This window comes from Rana temporaria, chromosome 5 (assembly GCF_905171775.1).
Source record: "Rana temporaria chromosome 5, aRanTem1.1, whole genome shotgun sequence".
Taxonomy (NCBI): Eukaryota; Metazoa; Chordata; class Amphibia; order Anura; family Ranidae; genus Rana; species Rana temporaria.
This window is the reverse complement of record NC_053493.1, coordinates 4572331-4583149: the sequence shown is the minus strand read 5'-3', so window position 1 is coordinate 4583149 and position 10819 is coordinate 4572331. Positions and strand designations below refer to the sequence as shown.

The window sequence follows — 10819 nt, the reverse complement described above, 5'->3', positions numbered from 1 at the left end:
CCCCACAACGCAGCACCACCCATCCCTCTCCACAACGCACCACCACCCATCCCTCCCCACAACGCACCACCACCCATCCCTCCCCACAACGCAGCACCACCCATCCCTCCCACAACGCAGCACCACCCATCCCTCCCACAACGCAGCACCACCCATCCCCCCCCCCACAACGCACCACCACCCATCCCTCCCCACAACACACCACCCATCCCTCCCCACAACACACCACCCATCCCTCTCCACAACACACCACCACCCATCCCTCTCCCCCACAATGCACCACCACCCATTCCTCTCCACAATGCACCACCACCCATCCCTCCCCACAACGCACCACCACCCATCCCTCCCCACAACACAGCACCACCCATCCCTCCCCCCACAACGCAGCACCACCCATCCCTCTCCACAACGCACCACCACCCATCCCTCCCCACAATGCACCACCCATCCCTCTCCACAACGCACCACCACCCATCCCTCCCCACAACGCACCACCACCCATCCCTCCCCACAACGCAGCACCACCCATCCCTCCCCACAACGCAGCACCACCCATCCCCCCCACAACGCAGCACCACCCATCCCTCTCCACAACGCACCACCACCTATCCCTCCCCCCACAACGCAGCACCACCCATCCCTCCCCACAACGCACCACCACCCATCCCCCCCACAACGCAGCACCACCCATCCCTCCCCCCCCACAACGCAGCACCACCCATCCCCCTCCCCACAACGCAGCACCACCCATCCCTCCCCACAACGCAGCACCACCCATCCCTCCCACAACGCACCACCACCCATCCCTCCCCCCCACAACGCACCACCACCCATCCCTCCCCCCCACAACGCACCACCACCCATCCCTCCCCCCCCACAACGCACCACCACCCATCCCTCTCCACAACGCAGCACCACCCATCCCTCCCACAACGCACCACCACCCATCCCTCCCCCCCACAACGCACCACCACCCATCCCTCCCCACAACGCACCACCACCCATCCCTCCCCACAACGCACCACCACCCATCCCTCCCCACAACGCACCACCACCCATCCCTCCCCCCCACAACGCACCACCACCCATCACTCCCCACAACGCACCACCACCCATCCCTCCCCACAACGCACCACCACCCATCCCTCTCCACAACGCAGCACTACCCATCCCTCTCCACAACGCAGCACCACCCATCCCTCTCCACAACGCAGCACCACCCGCGCCTAGCAAAAAAAAAAAAAAATCGGCCGCAAAAATCTGCATTATATATCGGCCATCGGCCGCCCTGATTTCTAAATATCGGCATCGGCCATAGAAAAACCCATATAGGTCTACCTCTAATTGTTATCCTCTGACTCCTCAGAGGCGGGGCCTTTTCAGACTCCTAAACCTTTAGGATGATTCAGAGGAAGGCGAAAACCCCCTCAGTCAGATGAGTTTCAAAGGGAAAAAATTCCTTCCTGACCCCCTAAGGCGATCAGATAGTCCCTGAATCATCAGTCTAGGGTGACCAGTTCATCTCCTTATGAAATGCACGACTTTCTATACTGTTCAAGACATTATAGATCAGAACATACATTCTATTTCTCATAAATATAGAGCCTCGGATCATCTGATTTGACTTTTATTTTAGAGGGACAAAGTTGGACTTTTTAAGGTCCCCACATCAAGGCGGGATAGATAAGAAAATACATTTTATTTCTCATTTACAGAAAACAAGACATAAATACATTGTGACAACATCCACTGACTTTCCTATTACTACGACCTCCATCCATGTAACCCCAACCATCTCCTGGGGTTACATGGATATCATTCCAGGAAGCCATACAGAGGGAGGCCCATTCCCAAGTCCCCCCTCCCCCCCTGGGGAGCAACCCACCTAAATCACTCCCGGAGAGTCAATGCTGCAGATACCATTGGCAGGAAATATGGAGGATGAGTGGGCTATGGGGGAAGATTCTATCCGGCATATAAGTGGGAAAACAGGACAATGGTGTCTCACAGTCGTCACAGTTCCATGGTTGCAGTGTGGGTCAGAGCACAGTGGACCCCACCCCCCAATGGGGCCCATGTGCACTGCACACTTTGCACCCATGGATAATACTCCATTTCGCTGCATGCTAAAATGGTAGGTGTGAAGGAGTCCTTAGTGGTTTAAGAAGATGGACACTCCTGATTTTTTCCCAATTATATGCTGGTTAGACTCCTTCCCATATAGCCCGCTCCTCCTCCACATGTCCTGCCAATGGCAGTGACTCTTTGGGAGTGGTCTGAGCTGGTTGTTGCCTGGGGGTGGAGCTTGAGATCACGCTTCGCTCTGATTGGCCTTCTGGATTGTGGCTGCTCTACGAATGCACAGTAGGCATGCCCATGTCACGTGTGACGTCATACGCCGCTATCATGCAGCAGTCAGATCACATGTGATGGGTGGTCTGATATGTGACACAACCACATTCTCTGGAGATCTTGGTAATAGGGAAGTCAGTGGTTGTTGTCACAATGTCTTTATGTCTTGTCATCCGTAGATGATAAATAAAATGTATCTTCCTACCTATATCATTGGGACCTTAAAAAGTTGTCCCTGAAAAATAAATGTCACATTAGATGGTTGTAGATCCTTCAGAGTCTAATGATCTGAGGCTCCACATTGATGATCCTGCCTATTCAAAGGTGATGCTGAGGCTCCAATGTGGGGATTCTGGCTCTTCGATGGAGGTGATGAGGCTCCACTGTAAGGATCCTGGCTCTTCCATGGCGATGGTGAAGCTGTACGTTGGTGGTGGTGATGAGGCGGTATGGTGAGGATCATTGCTCTCCGATGATGATGATGAGGCCCTACGGTGAGGATCCTGGCTCTCCGATTGTGGTGATGAGGCCCTACTGTGAGGATCCTGGCTCTCTAATGGTGGTGATGAGGCCATACTGTGAGGATCCTGGCTCTCCGATGGTGGTGATGAGGCCCTACAGTGAGGATCCTGGCTCTCCGATGGTGGTGATGAGGCCATACTGTGAGGATCCTGGCTCTCCAATGGTGATGATGAGGCCCTATGGTGAGGATCCTGGCTCTCCGATGGTGGTGATGAGGCACTACGGTGAGGATCCTGGCTCTCCGATGGTGGTGATGAGGCACTACGGTGAGGATCCTGGCTCTCCGATGGTGGTGATGAGGCCATACTGTGAGGATCCTGGCTCTCCGATGGTGATGATGAGGCCGTACGGTGAGGATCCTTGCTCTCCGATGGTGATGATGAGGCCGTACGGTGAGGATCCCTGCTCTCCGATGATGATGATGAGGCCCTACGGTGAAGATCCTGGCTCTCCGATTGTGGTGATGAGGCCCTACTGTGAGGATCCTGGCTCTCTAATGGTGGTGATGAGGCCATACTGTGAGGATCCTGGCTCTCCAATGGTGGTGATGAGGCCATACTGTGAGGACCCTGGCTCTCCGATGGTGGTGATGAGGCCCTACAGTGAGGATCCTGGCTCTCCGATGGTGGTGATGAGGCCATACTGTGAGGACCCTGGCTCTCCAATGGTGATGATGAGGCCCTATGGTGAGGATCCTGGCTCTCCGATGGTGGTGATGAGGCACTACGGTGAGGATCCTGGCCATGGAATTTCTTCTGCTCCTCTGGCTCTATCGGCGACTCATGGTGTTCTTCAGATTGAAGGAATTTATCCCCTGGTATTCCTGCACTCAGATCTTCCTCAGGAACCTGGAAAGAGAAAAAGACTTGTCAATGTTTCGAATTTATTCAGAAAAAAATATCTATAAATCTCGCAATTGTGCTGGGACTCCTCCCTTATACGTATACTTACATTTCCTGATGGAAATGGTGGCGGTGAATTCCCTTGCTTTGTCTCCTTCCAGTCCACATTCCGTAAGAAGGGGTGTCCTCGGATGCCACGTGCTAGCATCATCCGCTCATCTTGGTTTTTACATAGTAACTGTAAAAAGGAAAAGAATATAATAAGAAACACTGATATAACATAAACAATCTCTGAACAATAGAATTCCCCTTTTAATATTTGATTCTGACAGTTACATATTTCTTATATCGCTCTTATGATGATGGCAGCCCCAGGGGAGTTCTAGATGCTGTCTGTGTAAGGAATGTCCCCAGAAATTGAATTCACTGCGTATGTGATTGGTTCGGTCTTGATCCAAGGAAACCACACAGACCCAGTGGTGTAGCGTGGGGGGGGGGGGGGCATGGCACTGGGTGCAACATTTAGGGGGGCGCAATTCCCCTCCAGTATGTGTCACAAATGCTGTCTCCTCCTAAATGTACTTTCCTCCGTGCTTTGCCGCCATGTTTAGTCTCAGGCGCCCTGTGATTGGGCGTATGGGGGCATGTGCGGCGGGGCTGGCCGGTCCACGATTGCGGTAGATCCTGGAGTCCCGCCTCTGCCCATGTCCAGTATCCGGCATTGTGATTGGTCGAAGGCTGGACTTCAGGAGCAACCGCAATCGTTAACAGGCCTGCCCCGCCGCCGCTGATGACCCCATACGCCCAATCACAGGGTTCCGGAGATGGAGTCTGAACATGGCAAAGCGCGGGCGGCGGGAGACACAAGAAATTAAGATTTTGAACCGCCGCTGTCTACTTCTTCTCCGGACCAATGGATAACAGAGAAGGAGATTCCCTCGTGATCGTGAGGGGGTATTTTGGACACAGTCTGGGGAGATGGAGCAGCCAGAGAGAGAGAGAAGAGCAGCTAGTGCAGCTAGATTCATGCAGTGTAGTGTAGTGGTCAGTATAGAAATACTGTAGGTAGGATAGTGTAGTGGTCAGTATAGTATAGTGGTTAGTAGTGGTTAGTGTAGTGTAGTGGTCAGTGTAGTATAGTGGTCAGTATAGTGTAGTGGTCAATATAGTGTAGTGGTCAGTATAGTGTAGTGGTCAGTATAGTGTAGTGGTCAGTGTAGTGTAGTGGTCAGTGTAGTATAGTGGTCAGTATAGTGTAGTGGTCAATATAGTGTAGTGGTCAGTATAGTGTAGTGGTCAGTATAGTGGTCAGTGTAGTGTAGCAGGCAGTATAGTGGTCAGTATAGTATAGTGGTCAGTATAGTATAGTGGTCAGTATAGTATAGTGGTAAGTGTTGTGTAGCGTGTAGTATAGTGGTCAGTGTAGTGTAGCGGTCAATATAACTGTCAGTGAAGTGGTCAGTATTGTGTAGTGGTCAGTGTAGTGTAGTATTTTGGTCAATATAGTATAGTGCTTAGTATAGTGGTCAGTGTAGTGTAGTACAGTGGTCAGTATAGTGTAGTGGTCAGTGTAGTGTAACAGTCAGTATAGTATTCAGTATAGTGTAGTGTAGTGGTCAGTATATGAATCGGGTAGGTCAGTGTAGTGTAGTGGACAGTATAGTGTAGTGGTCAGCATAGTGGACAGTGTAGTGGTCAGTATAGGTCAGTGTAGAGTGAAGTGTAGTGGTTGGTGTAGGAATCAGGCTGGTCAGCACTATTGTAGGAAGGGAATGGACTCTGGGAGTGTGGTGCTCAGTTCCATCAATGTGTGCAGGTAAACATGTGACATTTCTAATGTGTCTTCTACAATCCTAATAAGATATATGTAACCTGGAAAGGACTTTGTCCCTTAAAAGATATAAAACCTCTATGTATACTTACGATCTCTATGATGCTACGGAGGGCAGGGTTCACGCCTTCTGGAAAACGCGGTTTCTTGCCGAGCACTTTCCCTGTTATTTTCATGGTTGGCTCTCCGCCTCTAAGAAATGGATGCCAGCCGAACGCCATCACATAGACTATTACTCCCAGTGCAAAATAGTCGACCATGCCGAAGTATTTTAAACCTCGATGGACCTGTAAAAACATGATGAAGAGAAAGATAAATTAGCTGATTGTCATTTACCAACACAATTAGACACAGCAACAAGAGGGGGGATGGGGGAGCAGGGATGTAGCATTACATTATCTCAATGCCAGCTTGTCTCCAGTCTCTTCTGGGCCTTAATCTGTGGGTAGGAGGCCCGCCTACAGTCCCTAACAAAACACACAGTGGCCCAGATTCAGGTAGATCCGAGCAATATTTGCGTGGGCAAAGAGCAAATATTTTTCTCTGCGCCCACGCAAATATTGCGTTTTGCCCGCGATTCACGGAGCAGTTGCTCCGTAAATTGCGCGGGCGATATGCTAAACAGCCGGGCGTAAGGCTGCCTAATGTAAATGATCCCGCCGGGGGCAGGAATCATTTAAATTAGGCGCGCTCCCGCGCCGAGCGAACAGCGCATGCTCCGTCGGGAAACTTTCCCGACGTGCATTGCGGCAAATGACGTCGCAAGGACGTCATTTGCTTCTAAGTGAACGTGAATGGCGTCCAGCGCCATTCACGGTTCACTTACGTAAACGACGTGAAATTTAAATTTCACGAGCGGGAAGCGCAGCTATACTTTAGCATTGGTTGCCCCTGCTATTAGCAGGAGCAGCCTTATGCTAAAGTCGCCGTACGGAAACTCCGTACCTTGCGTGCGCAGGGCCCGCGCATCTTTTGTGAATCGGTGGTAGTATGCAATTTGCATACTATACACAGATCACAATGGCCGCGCCACCTAGCGGCCAACGCAAGAATGCAGCCAAAGATATGAAGGCATAAGGAGGCTTATGCCTGTCATATCTTAGGCTGCAGTCGGTGTAACGAGGTTCCTGAATCAGGAGCACTCGTTACACCGGAGCAAGTAAGCACTTGCGCCCGCGCAACCATAGGTTGCGCGGCGCAAGTGCTTCTTGAATCTGGCCCAGTGACAGTGGGTTCTGTCACAGTCTCCCAAATTGAGGGAAATTTCTCTCTTAACCGCTTAACGCCCGCCGCATGTATATATACGTCCACAGAATGGCACGTACAGGCAAATGGGCGTACATGTACGTCCCTGCTTTTCCGCGGGTCGGGGGTCCGATCGGGACCCCCCCCCGGTACATGCGGCGGTCGGAAATTGCCGGGGAGCGATCCGGGATGAGGGCGCGGCTATTTGTTTCTAGCCGCCCCCTCGCGATCGCTCCCCGGAGCTGAAGAACGGGGAGAGCCGTATGTAAACACGGCTTCCCCGTGCTTCACTGTGACGGCTGCATCGATTGTGTCATCCCTTTTATAGGAAGACTCGATCGATGACATCAGACCTACAGCCACACCCCCCTACAGTTGTAAACACACACTAGGTGAACCCTAACTCCTACAGCGCCCCCTGTGGTTAACTCCCAAATTTCAACTGTCATTTTCACAATAAACAATGCAATTTAAATGCATTTTTTTGCTGTGAAAATGACAATGGTCCCAAAAATGTGTCAAAATTGTCCGAAGTGTCCGCCATAATGTCACAGTCAGGAAAAAAATCGCTGATCGCCGCCATTAGTAGTAAAAAAATAAATAAATAATAAAAATGCAATAAAACTATCCCCTATTTTGTAAATTTTGCGCAAACCAATCGATAAACGCTTATTGTGATTTTTTTTTTACCAAAAATAGGTAGAAGAATACGTAGCGGACTAAACTGAGGAAAAAAAAATTTTTATATGTGTTTTCGGGGGATATTTATTATAGCAAAAAGTAAAAAAATATTGAATTTTTTTCAAAATTGTCGCTCTATTTTTGTTTATAGCGCAAAAAATAAAAACCGCGGAGGTGATCAAATACCACCAAAAGAAAGCTCTATTTGTGGGGAAAAAAGGACGCCAATTTTGTTTGGGAGCCACGTCGCACGACCCCGCCATTGTCAGTTAAAGCGTTGCAGTGCCAAATCGCAAAACCTGGCCTGGGCATTTAGCTGCCTAAAGGTCCGGGGCTTAAGTGGTTAAAGAATTGTCCCCAGAACAGGCACCCCTATTGAAGGTTTTTGGGGAAAACTCTATAACTTTGGATCTTACTTTCTTCCTCAATGACAGTGGTCACCAATACACACAGATGGGGGGGGGGCCCCAATAGGCCCCACTTTATCTTATGTCTATATCCCATAATAACAAACATTACAATTAGATCTAATATCAGGTGGCTAGCATGTATCTTACCTCTGGCGCCCTGAACGTTAGACTCCCGGCTTGTCCTTTGATCCTCTTGGACTCTGTGACTCCAGCAACTGCCAAGCCAAAACCCGTGATTTTGATGTGGCCGTCATCACTCAAGAGGATATTTTTAGGCTTGATGTTTCTGTGGACGATCTCCTTAGAACGCAGGTACCGTAGAGCGCAGATCATTTCCGCTATGAAGTATCTGATGGGGAAAGAGATATATAAATTAGCATCCCAAATCATTGCAGACTAATTTAATCTAAAGATGAAATGACTTCCCCCTATAGTACATAGGGGTGTGGATGGTCAGGGCTCAGGTGAAGGGGGTGATCACTGCCATTTTCTCAGTGGTCGTTCACCCCCCCCCCTCCCCCGACTCCAGAGTGACCCGGGTATTGAACTTACCTGATGGTGTCATCGGGTAATGGACCTGGAACCATGTTGTCGAAGAGATCCTCTCTGCTCAGGCGTTCCATGACAACGACGATTTCATGCTGTGTAGAAATAAGAGAAAAAGTTTACATTATAGTCATGCAGGATTTCATTTTGTAATAGACAGACACACACACACAAGTTAGGAAAAGTGGATAGAGTTGTAGTTGTAGGAGGCACTCTAGAGTTCTGCTCTTACCCATACTGCTTTCCATCCACTACAGCCGGCAGGGCCGCCATCAGGGGGGTACAGGCAGGGGTCCGGAGGCCCACAGGGCCCCAGAAGGCAACCCCCCTTTTTTTTATTTTATTTTTTATTAAAAAAATATATATATTTTTAATATATTTGTATTTTATTTTTTATTAAAGGGCCAATTTTTTTTATTTTTAGAGGTCCGGAGGTCCCCAGGGGCCCGGAGGACCCCGGATGGCAACCCCCCCCTTTTTTTATTTATTTTTCATAAAAAAATATATATATTTGTTTTAATATATTTTTATTTTATTTTTTATTAAAGGGACAATTTTTTTTATTTATTTTTTTATAAAAAAAAAATATATATATTTTTTTTAATATATTTTTATTTTATTTTTTATTAAAGGGTCAATTCTTTTTATTTTATTTTTTTAGAGGTACAAAGGTCCCCAGGGGCCCGGAGGACCCCAGAGCCCTTGATGGCAACCCCCCTTTTATTTATTTATTTTTTATAAAAAATATATACATATTTTTTAATATATTTTTATTTTATTTTTTATTAAAGGGCCAATTTGTTTTTGTTTTTAGAGGTCCGGAGGTCCGGATGGCAACCCCCCCCCCCTTTTTATTTATTTTTATAAAAAATATATATATTTTTTAATATATTTTTATTTTATTTTTTATTAAAGGGCCATTTTTTTTTTTTTTTTAGGGGTCCGGAGGTCCCCAGGGGCCCAGAGATCCTCAGGACCCCGGATGACAACCTTTTTTTATATATTTTTTTATTTCTTTTATTTTATATATATATATATATATATATATATATATATATATATATATATAAAATATTATTATTATTAATAATTATTAAAGGGCTCAGAGGTCCCCAGGGCCCCATGTGGCAAACCCCCTTTATTTTATTTTTTTTATAAATGTTTATTTTTTTATTTTTGTTTATATATTTATTTTTTATTAAAGGGCCCAGAGGTCCCCAGGGCTCTGGATGGCAACCCCCCCCTTTTTTTATTTTTTTATAAATGTTTATTTTATTTTTTATATATTTATATATTTTTTATTTCTTTTTTTATTTTTATTAAAGGGCCCAGAGGTCCCCAGGGCCCCGGATGGCTACCCCCCTTTTATTATATATATTTTTCTTTATTTCTTCTTTTTTTTTTTTGTAAAGAGCCCCCCCGCTTCTCAATTCGATTCGCGGCAGCTCCAGAAAGGGGCCATGCCTGAAGCTGTGTAAGGGGCCCCATAATTCCTGATGGCGGCCCTGACAGCCGGACCCCTCAGGAAAAACCTGGTGTGGGACACAAGTGAAGCTCACAATTCAGCACTCAGTGCCGCCTTAGGGACTATTGGTGTGAAGACCGTCATATGAGGGGGAAGGGGGTTGCTTAGCCTTGTGTAAATTTCAGGGGGTCTGGATCAGTAGTGGAGTGCAGTACAGGAAAGAGGTGAAGAAAGTGGAAGGTGAAAAGACTTACCTTTGTCTGTAACATTCCATACATATGTGTGATATATGGACTCTGGCCGACTTTCTCCAGCACGCCAAGTTCTGTGGAAACCGTTTTCCAATGATCTTCGTTTTTCCGTAATTTTTTCTTTTTTATAATTTTAACTGCCAGCTTCTGGTCAATGGCGGGATGAGAGCCCAAATGCACAGTCCCGTAGCGTCCCCCTCCGATCATTCTATGACAGTTCATCTTTTCAATGGAGAGTACGCGTGACTGGTTGCGACGTTCACCGTCTAGTCCTAGAGAGAGAAGAAAACAGTCATTTTTATTCTTGCTCTTTACACCCCATTGATCGATCTTACACGAAATCTGTGCACATTTAGATGGATCATCAGATATTAGTGAGTGTCATGAGCAGTGGCGGTGCATCCATAGAGGGCGCAGGAGCGCCGCCCCCTCTCGCTCCTGCACCGCCACTGAAATACAATACATAGATTCGTGCATTGTTGCTGCTGCCCACTATTCAGATGGCCGCCCCCCTAGTGAGCGCCAGCAATCTGAATAACATGGCACAGTGGCTGCGTTTGGCATGGCACAGTGGCGACAATTGATGGCACAGTGGCTGCGTTTGGCATGGCACAGTGGCGACAATTGATGGCACAGTGGCTGCGTTTGGCATAACACAGTGGCGACAATTG

The 10819-nt window shown here is 47.9% G+C and overlaps 1 protein-coding gene across 1 annotated transcript in view; it reads right to left on the bottom strand.

The window, feature by feature from the left end:
- Positions 1-1269: 1269 nt before the first annotated feature.
- The window catches only part of LOC120939744 (atypical protein kinase C-like), a 29437-nt gene continuing 19887 nt past the window's right edge, over positions 1270-10819 (bottom strand). Inside the window, exons 2-7 of the mRNA XM_040352078.1 lie at positions 10152-10420; positions 8439-8527; positions 8034-8235; positions 5643-5837; positions 3829-3957; positions 1270-3725 (exon numbers count right to left, since the gene is read on the bottom strand). Of these exons, the coding sequence (XP_040208012.1) occupies positions 2670-3725; positions 3829-3957; positions 5643-5837; positions 8034-8235; positions 8439-8527; positions 10152-10420 (1940 nt within the window). The 3' untranslated portion in view covers positions 1270-2669. The remainder of the gene's footprint in view (positions 3726-3828; positions 3958-5642; positions 5838-8033; positions 8236-8438; positions 8528-10151; positions 10421-10819) is intronic.